Source organism: Centruroides vittatus, unplaced genomic scaffold (genome assembly GCF_030686945.1).
Source record: "Centruroides vittatus isolate TY-2023 unplaced genomic scaffold, ASM3068694v2 contig_799, whole genome shotgun sequence".
NCBI lineage: Eukaryota > Metazoa > Arthropoda > Arachnida > Scorpiones > Buthidae > Centruroides > Centruroides vittatus.
Genome location: NW_027122516.1, coordinates 2,295,580 through 2,307,771, shown reverse-complemented (window position 1 = coordinate 2,307,771; position 12,192 = coordinate 2,295,580). Strand labels below are relative to the sequence as shown.

The window sequence follows — 12,192 nt, the reverse complement described above, 5'->3', positions numbered from 1 at the left end:
CTCATGGTTCAATAATTTATATATTTTAATTAAAAGTTATGTCATTATAAGACACATTTTATATAAAATGATGTTATTAATCAACAGGTAAAGTTGAGCATTGTAAAATATATATTTTGTTCCTTTTATATATATATATTTTATAATTTATAAAATGTCTATTAAGAATGAATGTTGTATTTATATTTGTAATGTTATGAAATATTCAGTAAGTATTTTATTTCTAAATACATTTTGAGTATATAAATTTGGAGTAATGTTGTTACACTATACATACGCATGCTGAATACTGAAAAATATTACAAATAAATGCATAATTTTAATATTTTTCTAATTACTAGCAAATGTAAATATTTAATAAGGAAGACAATCCGCTCAGAGCTTAGAGCATAAATGGCAGTAGGAATTTAAATGACAATAAGATTTTGATAGATCTAATTAGATAAAATATGTTAAAATTTCCTATCATGACTTGTGATTTGACGTTAACCACATCAGTCCTTCGTAGAGACCATCTCCAGTGGTTGCGCAGGCTGGTTGCACGTACCAGTTTCTATCTCTGATGCGTGTTAATCCTAATTTTTCTTGTATTTCATGTGGCTTCATAGCTGTAAAAATTATGATTACATAAATGTTTGATTTCCATCAGATCTTATTAAATTTTGAATTATTATAGATATTACAGCATGCAAATAAATTATTATTGGCATCCATATTCTATACGATTCAAAGCTTAATCTCTGAGTAATGATTTATAATGAACAAAATTATTATTACACTTAAACTACAATAAAAACTAATTTTCAGATTTATCTTTTACAATATCTTTTTAACATTTTTAAATAATAAAAAACATAAAAATAACATTAAATAATATTTGTAATATGGACTGGTTAATATGCACTAATACATGTAGGAAAAATTTTTCAGATTAAACTGTCTAGACATAATGATATGTACAGCAAAAGTAAAGTAATGAATGTATCCATGTATTGCACAGAACACAGACAAAATAATAAGAGAATTTCAAAGAAAATTTAATTTTTCTTTTATTCAAAGAGTATGTTTGGATTTATAGGTTGAACAGGTTAACAAAAACTAGATTACAGAACATCCAGATTAACCAGACTGAACTGCTTTTATACTAAAAAGTAAATTAACCTCATTTGTTAGCAAAGTTTTTAAGTTTTCAAATAATTTGAATAATAATATAAATCTTCTAAAAAAGAAATTAGAAAAATGATATGTAACAGAACCAACATAATAACTTTAAAATGGTTAAGACTAAACTAAAACTAGCTTAACCTGTTTCATATTTTTGACTTCAAAAATAATAATACACATTATCTAATAAGATTTTTTATTTTAGTCCTTATATGTTTTATTATGTTTGCTTGCTATAAAGTATTTGTAAAATATTTAAATATATATTTATATCAATATATATTTTTGGATTAGTCATATATTGATATGTCAATATCGATGTCTAATTTGTATGTCAGACTATTGATATCAATATTCTCACCATAAATTTTATAAATATAATATTAACCAAAGTTTTCTGATGAGAATGTCCAGAATTCTTTTATTTATATCTGATTAAATTTTATACACTTTTAAACATTTATTAATTAAATAAAATGTTTTTTGCATTACATAAAACTTAAGAACCAATAACAACTGTTTTATTTTTTCCTTCAAGACGAAATGTTAAATATATCAAACAATTAATACACTTAATTACTTTAATTTCTGAAATTTATAATTGCAGTTATACACTCAATTGTTCAAGACTACAGAAAATGTAAATGTATATCATATTACTAAAATATAAAAATATAATTCTCAGAACATACCGTTTGGTAAATCCTGTTTATTCGCAAACACTAAAATAATGGCATTCCTCATTTCACGATCGTTTATTATCCTGTGAAGCTCTTGTTTGGCTTCATCAATTCTATCACGATCAGCACAGTCTACAACAAATATCAAGCCTTGTGTACCTGTATAGTAATGTCTCCACAAAGGACGAATTTTATCTTGACCACCAACATCCTATTATTAAAAGTAAACATTTTAAAATTAGAATAAAATGAATAAAGCAATAAAGCAATTGACATTAAAATAAAAATATTAATAATAATAAAAATTAACTTATTTTTATATTTGAAATTAGGAGATCGTATTCATTTTACTCAGAAATAATGAATAAAAAAAAATAATAATAAATGATTATAAAATTATTATATATAAACTCTAAAAATTTGTTTAACATATTTATGTAATATGAAATATGTATACAAGTATATTTATATAAAATATATATTTACTTTAGTCTATTAATAAAATTATTAGTTTCCCAGTTATAAAAATAGATTCTCTCCCACATCCCTTTCAAAATATAATTTAAAATCTACTTTAATTACACCTTTATCTAAAGACATTATCGATATTAGAAAATTGCATCAGAAATTTTTAAATATTACATGATTCAATACTGAATTATCAATGATATTAGTCCTTGAAGTGATGAATGATTAATGAGCTATTACCACTATATTTGCAACAACCAGTTGTTTATAATGCAATGTGGGTTTATTCAATTATCAAAAAATATGATGGTAGTTCATAAATTCACAAGTTATATAATTAATTTACAGTTTACCTTAAAATATCACATTAATGTGTGTTTTTATAAATTATCATAGAATGTTAGGGGGTGAAATAATTATAATTTTTTATTAGGAAAACTCATTTTATATTTTATGCTTAAAGAGTTTCTAAATATACTTATTATTTATTTTTCTAAATAAAATAATAACATATGTACAATCAAGTTTTTCACATGATTCTACATACTTACAGTATATATACATACTTATTTGACATTTATACAGATTAAGTTATGATATTTCTTATATATTATATGTATCGTCATATGTTCCTCTGATATTATCTCAAAAAGTAGTTATGTAAAAATTAATTCTAAGTAAATATTTACCTAATTCTCATTTTCATGCAGGTTATACAAATTCCAAATCTGTACCAGGTGCATATTCTGTTTTATATATATATATAAACCAGTGCTTTGTAAACATTTAAATTAAATACTGTGTGTGTGTGTGTCTGTGTGTGTGTGTGTATATACATATATATATATATATATACATACACACAGTATTTAATTTAAATGAGATAAAACTAAAATGCATTAATATAGTGCTTTTCAATTAAATTCAAGTTTATTATTTTCAGAATTTGGCCTTGTTCTTAACGTGGTTTTCAAATTATTTTATTTATTTTTACTTTTGCATTCTTTATCTAGTCCTAACACTATTGAGCACTCAAAAATGATAGTGTAAATGCATGTTTTTTGGCTTTTGTATGCAGTGACAGCTGAAAAAAGGTTGCAACTTGCTTTAAAGCAACACTCACTTTATGGCAGTGATCCAGAACCTAAACCACCATAATAGCAATGAATGCCTATATTTTAAAATAAAGAATTTTTCACTTATTCTGATCAAAATGACTTTATATTTTTAAAAGGTGTACACAGAAACTAGTTTATAAATTATACTTATTGCAGTTGTTGTTTCATTTATTTTTTTACTTTAAATTTATTTTTTTGGAAATGTCATTTATTATTTGCAATGCATTATTGTAAAATTATTAACAGTACATGCTAATTATATTTAATATAGCTAACAGCATAATTAGTATTAATAAGTAATATAGAGTTTTTGAATACTTCAATAAAGTATCAAAGTATGTACAGCTCACAAACAGAATATTTAATAATTTTAGAGTATATTAAGATTTTAATTACTCTATTAAAAATACTAATAACAAATAATTTATTTTTAATTAATATAATTTCAACTTTTTTCAAATCTAACAAGTAAATTAAGATATTTTTGTGTTGAAAAAACAAGCAAACAATGTAACATATATATCTATGCTTTATAAACTATATTCTGCACTTTAATCATAAAACTTTAATAAAAAATTATTGTAAAATAAGTCTCATTTTCTCATGTATTACTACAAAGTTGATTATTTAGTTATAAAAGAAAATCTAGTATAATAATAGGTCCGATAGTTTTTCATAGCTCTCTTTACCCCACGGACACTAAGAAAATATTTTTCCATGCCCATTATGGATTTAGCTGGGCACATAATGGGATCAACTAGATGACGAGGGATGGGACTCACTACATCTGGATAGACTGTGCACAAAAAATTCTTGAGAGTCTAAACCCAAATGTGAGATTGGATTCCCAGAGTCTATTTTCTTGGATTTCATTCAATAAAATTTGTTCATTTTTTTAATATATTTTTTATTTATGGAAAGTGTTTATTTTACATAAAATGAAAATAATATATTTGTAAATAAAGCAGATCACTATTCACTTTTCTATAAGTTCTAAATCAAGATTTGCAAACAGTAGAGAGATATCAATTAATTATCAAATTAATTTGATATTCTTTTAAAATAAAATATTACATTTAAATTGAAAAAATTTTTTTTCTAATAAATATAATTTTTAATTCATTTTATTTTCTTTCAATCTGTAATTTTTTAACTCGCACATCCAATTTATGGTAATTTTAATGTTTATTAAGATTTTAATTTATGTTGTCAGCAAAGGTTCAATCACATAGCACTTGGATATCACATACAATATCCTGATTAAAAACTAAACTTTAAATCCTGCATATTTCAAAGGGATGAAACAAAAAGAGCACTCATCAAATCAAAGCAATCGAAATACTTTTTAAGTCATGTTTTTAAATTAATAACCTGTATCCTATTCAACTTCATAAATTCCAAAGCAGATGAATTTTATAAGTTTAAATCAAAGTGTATCTTTGAATTAATACTTTAATAAATTAAATGATCAATTATGACTCAAATACTTTCATTTCTATCTTAATTTCAATATTTAACTTCCTTATTTATTTGTAATATATTTATTATGTGTATGTTTAAGTCTTTTGTGGCATTGATTAATTTGCAATTATACTTTATTATTTGATTCAGCTGTAAAAGATTTGTTATAACAAATCAGAAAGATTAATAAACAAAATTGTATATTATTAATTAAAATATGAATAAAATATAAAATTAAATTTAAAAATTGCAGCCCGGCAATTTATTTTGTGTAGCCTTATAATGTTGTTATTAAAGAATGAAAATACTAAAAAGAAATTAATCAAAATTTTAAAAATATTATAAAAAATTATCTCATCAGAAAAATGAATAGTTATAACCCACATCATCTCTGTTTATCCTTTCTCAAGGACACAGAACATTTATTTTTATAAAGACAATGAATCATACAAACAAAATATTTATTAATTTAAGTTATATTTTACCTTTGTATTCGATACTTTGTATTAAAATAATTAAAAACCTATCACTTATTTTGTCCTATAATTTATTTTTTTGAAAAAAAAAAGAGTGGAGTCAAAAGCAACAAAATATTCAAAATTAAAGAACTTGATGACTTTTTCATGAAATAAATTAGCAAATAAATGAAAATTTCTAGTTAAAAATCTTAAATATATTTTCTGGTTTTAAAACAAGGCATATTGTTTTTGTTTTCTGGCAAGAGAATTTCATGTAACAAAATTATTTGAAAAGTTTCAAGTATATAAATTATACAGTAGAAATAAGCAAAATAAAAACATTTTTAAAATGCTTACTAACTTTTTTTGGTAATGATTTAAAAATTAATAACGAGAATTTATTCCTATCAGAAAAAACAGGCTTTCCTTCTAATATACATGCAAAATTCTATCATTAGAATGAATCAGATATTGAGAAATGTGTCTTTGAAACAAGAAAAAAAGGAACAATTTTAATCAAGTATTGTGTCGATAATTGCAAATTTTGAAATATATCGTAACAGATTGGTCAGATTTTAATTAAGATAATTAATTCAAACCAGCAAACAAAAAGATATTAAGTCCATTATAATGCGCTACTTATTATTTTTATAACAATCTAATAAAATTTTTACTTTATTAGATAAATAAACTGAATAGAATTGTACAACATTAAACTTTACATGCTTTTCTTTAAAGTTATAAAACCTGTTTAACTCTATTTTAAGACAATTTTTAATTAAATATATTAAACGTGTTTAAAACTATATTAAAAAATTGATATAAAATTCGGAACATACATACCCAAACATTAAATTTAACATTTTTATATGTCACAGTTTCTACATTAAATCCAACAGTAGGTATAGTTGTAACCGAATGGCCGAGTTTTAACTTGTACAGAATAGCTGCTTGTAAAAAGGAAATTAATGACACAACAGTATTATCTGCATATTAATCTTTTTAAAAAACTAAAAAAATACACAATTTCTTAATAAATATGTATTTATAATTAATAAAAATCAGTTTCCTTACTCGTTTTACCAGCTGCATCTAATCCTAACATTAAAATTCTCATTTCTTTATTTCCAAATATCTTTGACAACAACTTCCCCATCTCTTCTCGGTAAGCAATTCGAGATAGTAATCTAACACCATTAAAAAAGTAACAAAGATTAAATTGCATTATGAGCGTATATTTAACAATATAGTAAAATTCCCATAGAAAATTTTTATCGTAATAAAATCAAATTAAAAATAAATAATAATAATAATAATAATAATAATACCGACAAAATTGTAATCATTTTAATACTTTTACAGAGCTAGAAATTAAGTAAAATTATTACAATAATTTAAATGGACTGAAATGAGAATCAGACATTTCGTAGATTATTTTAATAGATACTACTCTTGCAATTGTTTTCTATTGTATGAGAACATTGTCCTTGAATGTTAATAATAAAAACAAATCATTCCTTGTTATCAACACATTTAATTGACAATCAGCTTCCTTCAGCATAAAAGTAATGGATATAATTTGTTTAATATACAAATTTACACATAAATAGTTTAGACACAAACACCTACGCCACATCAAATTGTATGAAAAAATGAAAATAAGTAATACAAACATTTTAAATAAATAAAAAACTTAATACACTTAATGCTCCAAAAAAAATTCAATTTATAAATATCTTCTAATTCTTTTAGACAGTATATGCAATAACAAATGTTAAATTTTCAGAATGATCATACTAAAAACAATAACAATAAATAATTAAAAAGAGAAGAAAGAAAAAAGGCATAAATAAATCAACCTGCAGGAAAATTCACATCCTCCTACAGAAAAAATGATGTAAAGAATTTCTTGCCTAACTTTGTATGCCCTTGGAAGGGCATCTGCCTACTCTTCTTACCTGTAGCTGCATAACTGCTTTTATTTTTTTTCTTTCTTTTTTTTTAAATAACAAGCAACACGATGAGACATTTTTAAATAAAATAAATAAATAAATTTTAAAATTTCAACAAAAACTGACCACTAAATAATATATACCTGTTGATAAAAATAAACAAAAATGCTATCAGTTTGTGTTGCTGACCCATATTTTACGGCTGAATTGTCATTACCGTATCTTGTTTAAAACGAAAAAATACTTACGAAAAAACGGCTACAGAAATATTTTTCTGATTTTTATCATATCACATATTAGAAAAACAAACTGATTATTATTTATTATAATTTTTTAAGGAAATTTAATATAAAATTTTCAGATAGAATGATTATTGTAGTTTAAATCCACTATTTCTTAAATAATAGTAATTAAAAAATTAATTTTAAAATGACTTATTGTTTGATAAACAACCGAAAATAATTAATTTGCATCTTTAAAATTCTTTCAGAAATTACTACTATTAACAAAATAGAACGACTTGTTACGCTTAATTTTAATTTAAAATTTTAGACATAAGTATCATAAGTATATCTGCATCAGTAAAATAACATTTTTCTTTGCTTATGAAATACTTTAAAATGTCAAAACATATTGTTACACATATTCGTAATGCTTTTAAAAATATTATATACATGCAAAATTTTCCTTATTTTTTATGTATTATAAACAGTTTTGAGAAATAAACATTCTATATATTAATGGTGCGTAATTTAGAAATAAACTACATGCCATTAATATAAAGAATGTTTATTTCTCAAAACTGTTTATAATACATAAATAAGGAAAATTTTGCATGTATATAATATAAACTATACTTTACTAATCTAACTCAGCTTAACCTATACCAATTTTATTAGTTTTTCCATTAAATGTTCCAGACGAAACAAAAATAAATCAGATTTTTTTTAAAAAATATAACGAATTTGTAAAATTAATATATAATACACATTTTAACATAAATATATACAAAAATAAATTATAAAAAGTTTTAAATATATACTGTCTATATCAGTGGTTCTCAATTTTTTGAAGTTTGGGAACACTAAACTTTCACATTTTTTTCCATGGAACACTTACAATACATCAGCTTTAAAGCAGGGGTGGCAAACCTTTTTGAAATCAAGCGCACTCACTCTATAGATGACAACATTGGCATTTGCTAATTATATTCCCATACCAAAATTATTTTACGTTGTATTGATTTTTCTTTTGCAACAATTTTTAATTGTATATTTGTTTTTTCGTAGAACACTTGAAGTGGCTTCACAGAGCACCCTTGTTCCGCAGACAACGGATTGAGAACCACAGGTCTATATATATTCATCTGTAGTCTTTTCTGACTTCCTTTAATTTATACATAATCCCATTAATCCAAATGCTCCCATACAATAATTAATTCATTTTAACGAGAGTACACTGTGTATAAAAACTCTCCTACAAAACACATTTAAATTAAATACTAAGTTTTTTTTTTTGAAGGCTGTGATACTGCTTGACATGAAAATGTTAAAATTTTTTAATGTTGTTGATATAGTTTCTAACTTATCCTTAGCTTAATAATAATTCATAAATAGCATATGTTTCAATTAAGAAACATAAACAAAACCAAAAAATGCTGCTGATTTTATTCTATAAGTCCCATAATGTCTACAGCACGTTAGCAAGGTGCATTATTCAATAATCTATCAATCATTCTATAATAAATTTTTGATCAGCTTGATTACTAGAATTAATCATAATTTATATTTTTAGTCATTTCCTCAGTAGTATTGAAAAATAAATAGATTTTAAAAAATTATAAAATTCTTACAAAATTTAATATTCCATAAATTTAATGCAATATCTACTCGTGGAAGAAATATTACTACATACACGTATATCAAATAACCAGTAGCAATTTCTCATTCAATAACTGGATATCTATGAGCATGAAACTACATTATTTATAAAAGTTTTCTAATCATAAAATAATTCTATGGATGAATTGGCTAAAATAAAGATATTTTATGCACTTTAATAGTTCGTGCAGAAAATTTCGTATTAAAAAAACTGTTTTTTTTTATTATTATTATTTAATAATATTCAATACTTCCCCCTCTAAGAAACTGTTTATTAATTTAAACATAATGTTTATTTCTTTATATAATTTTTAAACTAAATATCTTGTATCTAAGTAGTTTGCTAATTTTGTTTCATTATATTTAAATATGTTCTAATTCTCTTCACTTTGCTTCTGTAGATAAAAACAGGATGTATCTTAAAAAATGTTAGATGTAGATTAATTATATTTTGACTGTTTCTAAGAGACGATATTTATCTTATATTCCACATTATTTAATACATATTCTATACATTAAAATTAAAAGACGTTAAAGTGATATTTAACCTTGTGGTTTAAAATTAAAGGGTTTTAATAATAATTAATTATTTAAAAAACAAACAGACCCTAAATATTAGATTTATATTCAAAATATTCTACCTGAAGAACTAAAATAATAATAACTAATTCTAAGACATTTGCTCTTTTTCCTAAATATAAAAAATATAAAGAATTTTTATTCTAAATATGGTATAAATATTTATAGTAAAAAATTCTTGTTATAATTAAAACAAAAATACATAACCGCATAAAAAACAGGATCAAAATTTCAAAATACAGTAAATTATTCTTATTTATTTATTAAATTTAATATGTGAACAATAAAGTTGTAAAATATTTTATCATGTTAAAATACTCAAAAATTCATAATATTTAAAACATTTAAAAGAATACACACTGATGCAGTATTAAACATGGAATTATCAAGTTAAAAAGAAAAAAATCAGTTTATTGCTAATGTTAGGCATGGACTGTAGAACTAGAATCAATTCTGTCTGTTATGATTAAGATTTTATCCACAATGAAACTGACTTTCAAGCAATGGGAAATCATCTAAATCCATATAAATATCACTGTTGAATTTTCTTTTCAACAGTAAAATTGATTCTACGAGGTGGGAAATAAATTCTGTAAGTTGCAAAAACAATCGAATTAGATTAATATTAACCAAATTATATCTTGCTTATATCAATTGGCCTATAATAAAATTTGTTTTGTTGTACATCATTTTCATTTAATGTTGCAGTTCCCAAGAGTGTATTAATGACATTAACCACAGTATTCACAAACACGAGTTAGAGTTAAATCTCAAGTTAACCAAGCACCGTTTGCTTTACTTTTAGTACGTGAATGCTCATTGGTTAACTTTTAACTCTAATTCTTACTCATGTTGGTGAATACGGGAGTAAGTGAGGGCTTGCTGCATTTATCTGGAGTTAGACAATTTCCTATTACTCGCGTAAGTCCGTCCCATCAAAATCCGTACAAATATATTTACTCGTATTTATGCGGATTTAGATGATTTTGCCATCATTCACATTAGTTTCACAGTAGTATGTATAGTATACTAAATTGAATTTTATGGTGTTTTCTTATTAAATATTTGTTTAATGTTTCAAGTAAGCATCCTTACAGCAAAATTACATCATATATTTGAAGGATAAATGCCAAAACGGATAATTAATGTCAAAATATTAAAATTTTGTTTTTAAATACATTTCCAGTTAAATATCGATAAGAATTTGAAAACATTCGACATTTTGTGTTTCACATTATAGCTTCACAGGTCCCAAGCAAATTCAAACTAGTATGGAGTCAACTTTAGACAATTTTTTCTTATAAAAGATTGGTTGGGTCCCCAGGTAATTGTCCTTTCTGCCCATAAGATAAAGAGCCACTGTAACGTTTCTAAATTCCAAACACTTCATAAAATGAAATTTAAATTAATTAATTTAACATCCTTTTTTCTTTGAAAATGGTGTTTATTGATATCATTTTTTGTTTTAAAACCAAGGAATTTTTTCAATTTTACACATATGGAGTCTTCAGAATAAATTTTGTGTTACACAACTTCAAATTTTTGAACTGATATCACGTGACTTCTAAATCAAAACGAATCAGTTTCTTTGTATCGTAATACATGTTTATTTGTATTCCATAATAATAATAATTTAACGTTAAACTTCACAAATAAATTAAAGAATTAGAACTGAAACAAGGTGAATAAGTGCGTAACTGCCCTACACCGGTAGTGGTGAATGATAGGAATTTCAATATTGCGGGTGATAAATATCTTACGTGCATTAATCAAATGATTTTATGCAATTGACGGGATGTTTGGTATAATAAAAAAAAATACTTACCATAAATTTATAAATTTTACGATATGCGAAAATACGAACATGAAAACAACACTTTTACCTATTTCTTAACTAAATCGCAAGTGCCGAATTACTCCGTAACGGAAATCGTAAATTGACCAAACGTAGCCCAAATGTAATTAAATTCGTCGTTATTAATCTAATTATATTTGTTAAATTATTTTATATTAATTAACCACGATTATTATATAAGATTATCTAAGTTAATCATTTATGTATTTGGTTATTTTTAAATATCGTATGTATAATTTTAGAAGTTCGTTTATCTGTAATGTAATTAATTGGCATAGCTAATTTTGTGCAATATTTTATTTAATTTTTATTAACATTAATAAAAATAAAACGTCTGATTTCAAATGTTCTGTAATGATTACAATTGTCAGTAGGAAAAAAAATGGCGCTATAAATAAGGGCCGACTCCAAGGTCTGTATAAGAAGGTCAGGACACGCATACTGGAAACGCCATTGTGGGACTTTTTGAGTCGCATGTTTTAAACAAACTTGTACGAGCAGTCAGTTTTATACGTCATTAATTAAAGTAATTTATGCAATTTTAGTAAAATTAATGTCGTATAAAACTGACTGCTTG

At 23.8% G+C, this 12,192-nt stretch overlaps 1 protein-coding gene across 1 annotated transcript; it reads right to left on the bottom strand.

Annotated features, from left to right (window-relative positions):
• Window positions 1-11,696, bottom strand: LOC136981888 (ADP-ribosylation factor 6-like). Its single transcript, XM_067278264.1, has 5 exons — window positions 11,586-11,696; window positions 6,424-6,536; window positions 6,193-6,296; window positions 1,857-2,055; window positions 1-608 (listed from the first exon to the last, which is right to left on the bottom strand). Exons 2-5 carry the CDS (start codon window positions 6,503-6,505, stop codon window positions 466-468), a joined length of 528 nt encoding a protein of 175 aa, XP_067134365.1. The 5' UTR covers window positions 6,506-6,536; window positions 11,586-11,696; the 3' UTR covers window positions 1-465.
• Window positions 11,697-12,192: the final 496 nt, after the last annotated feature.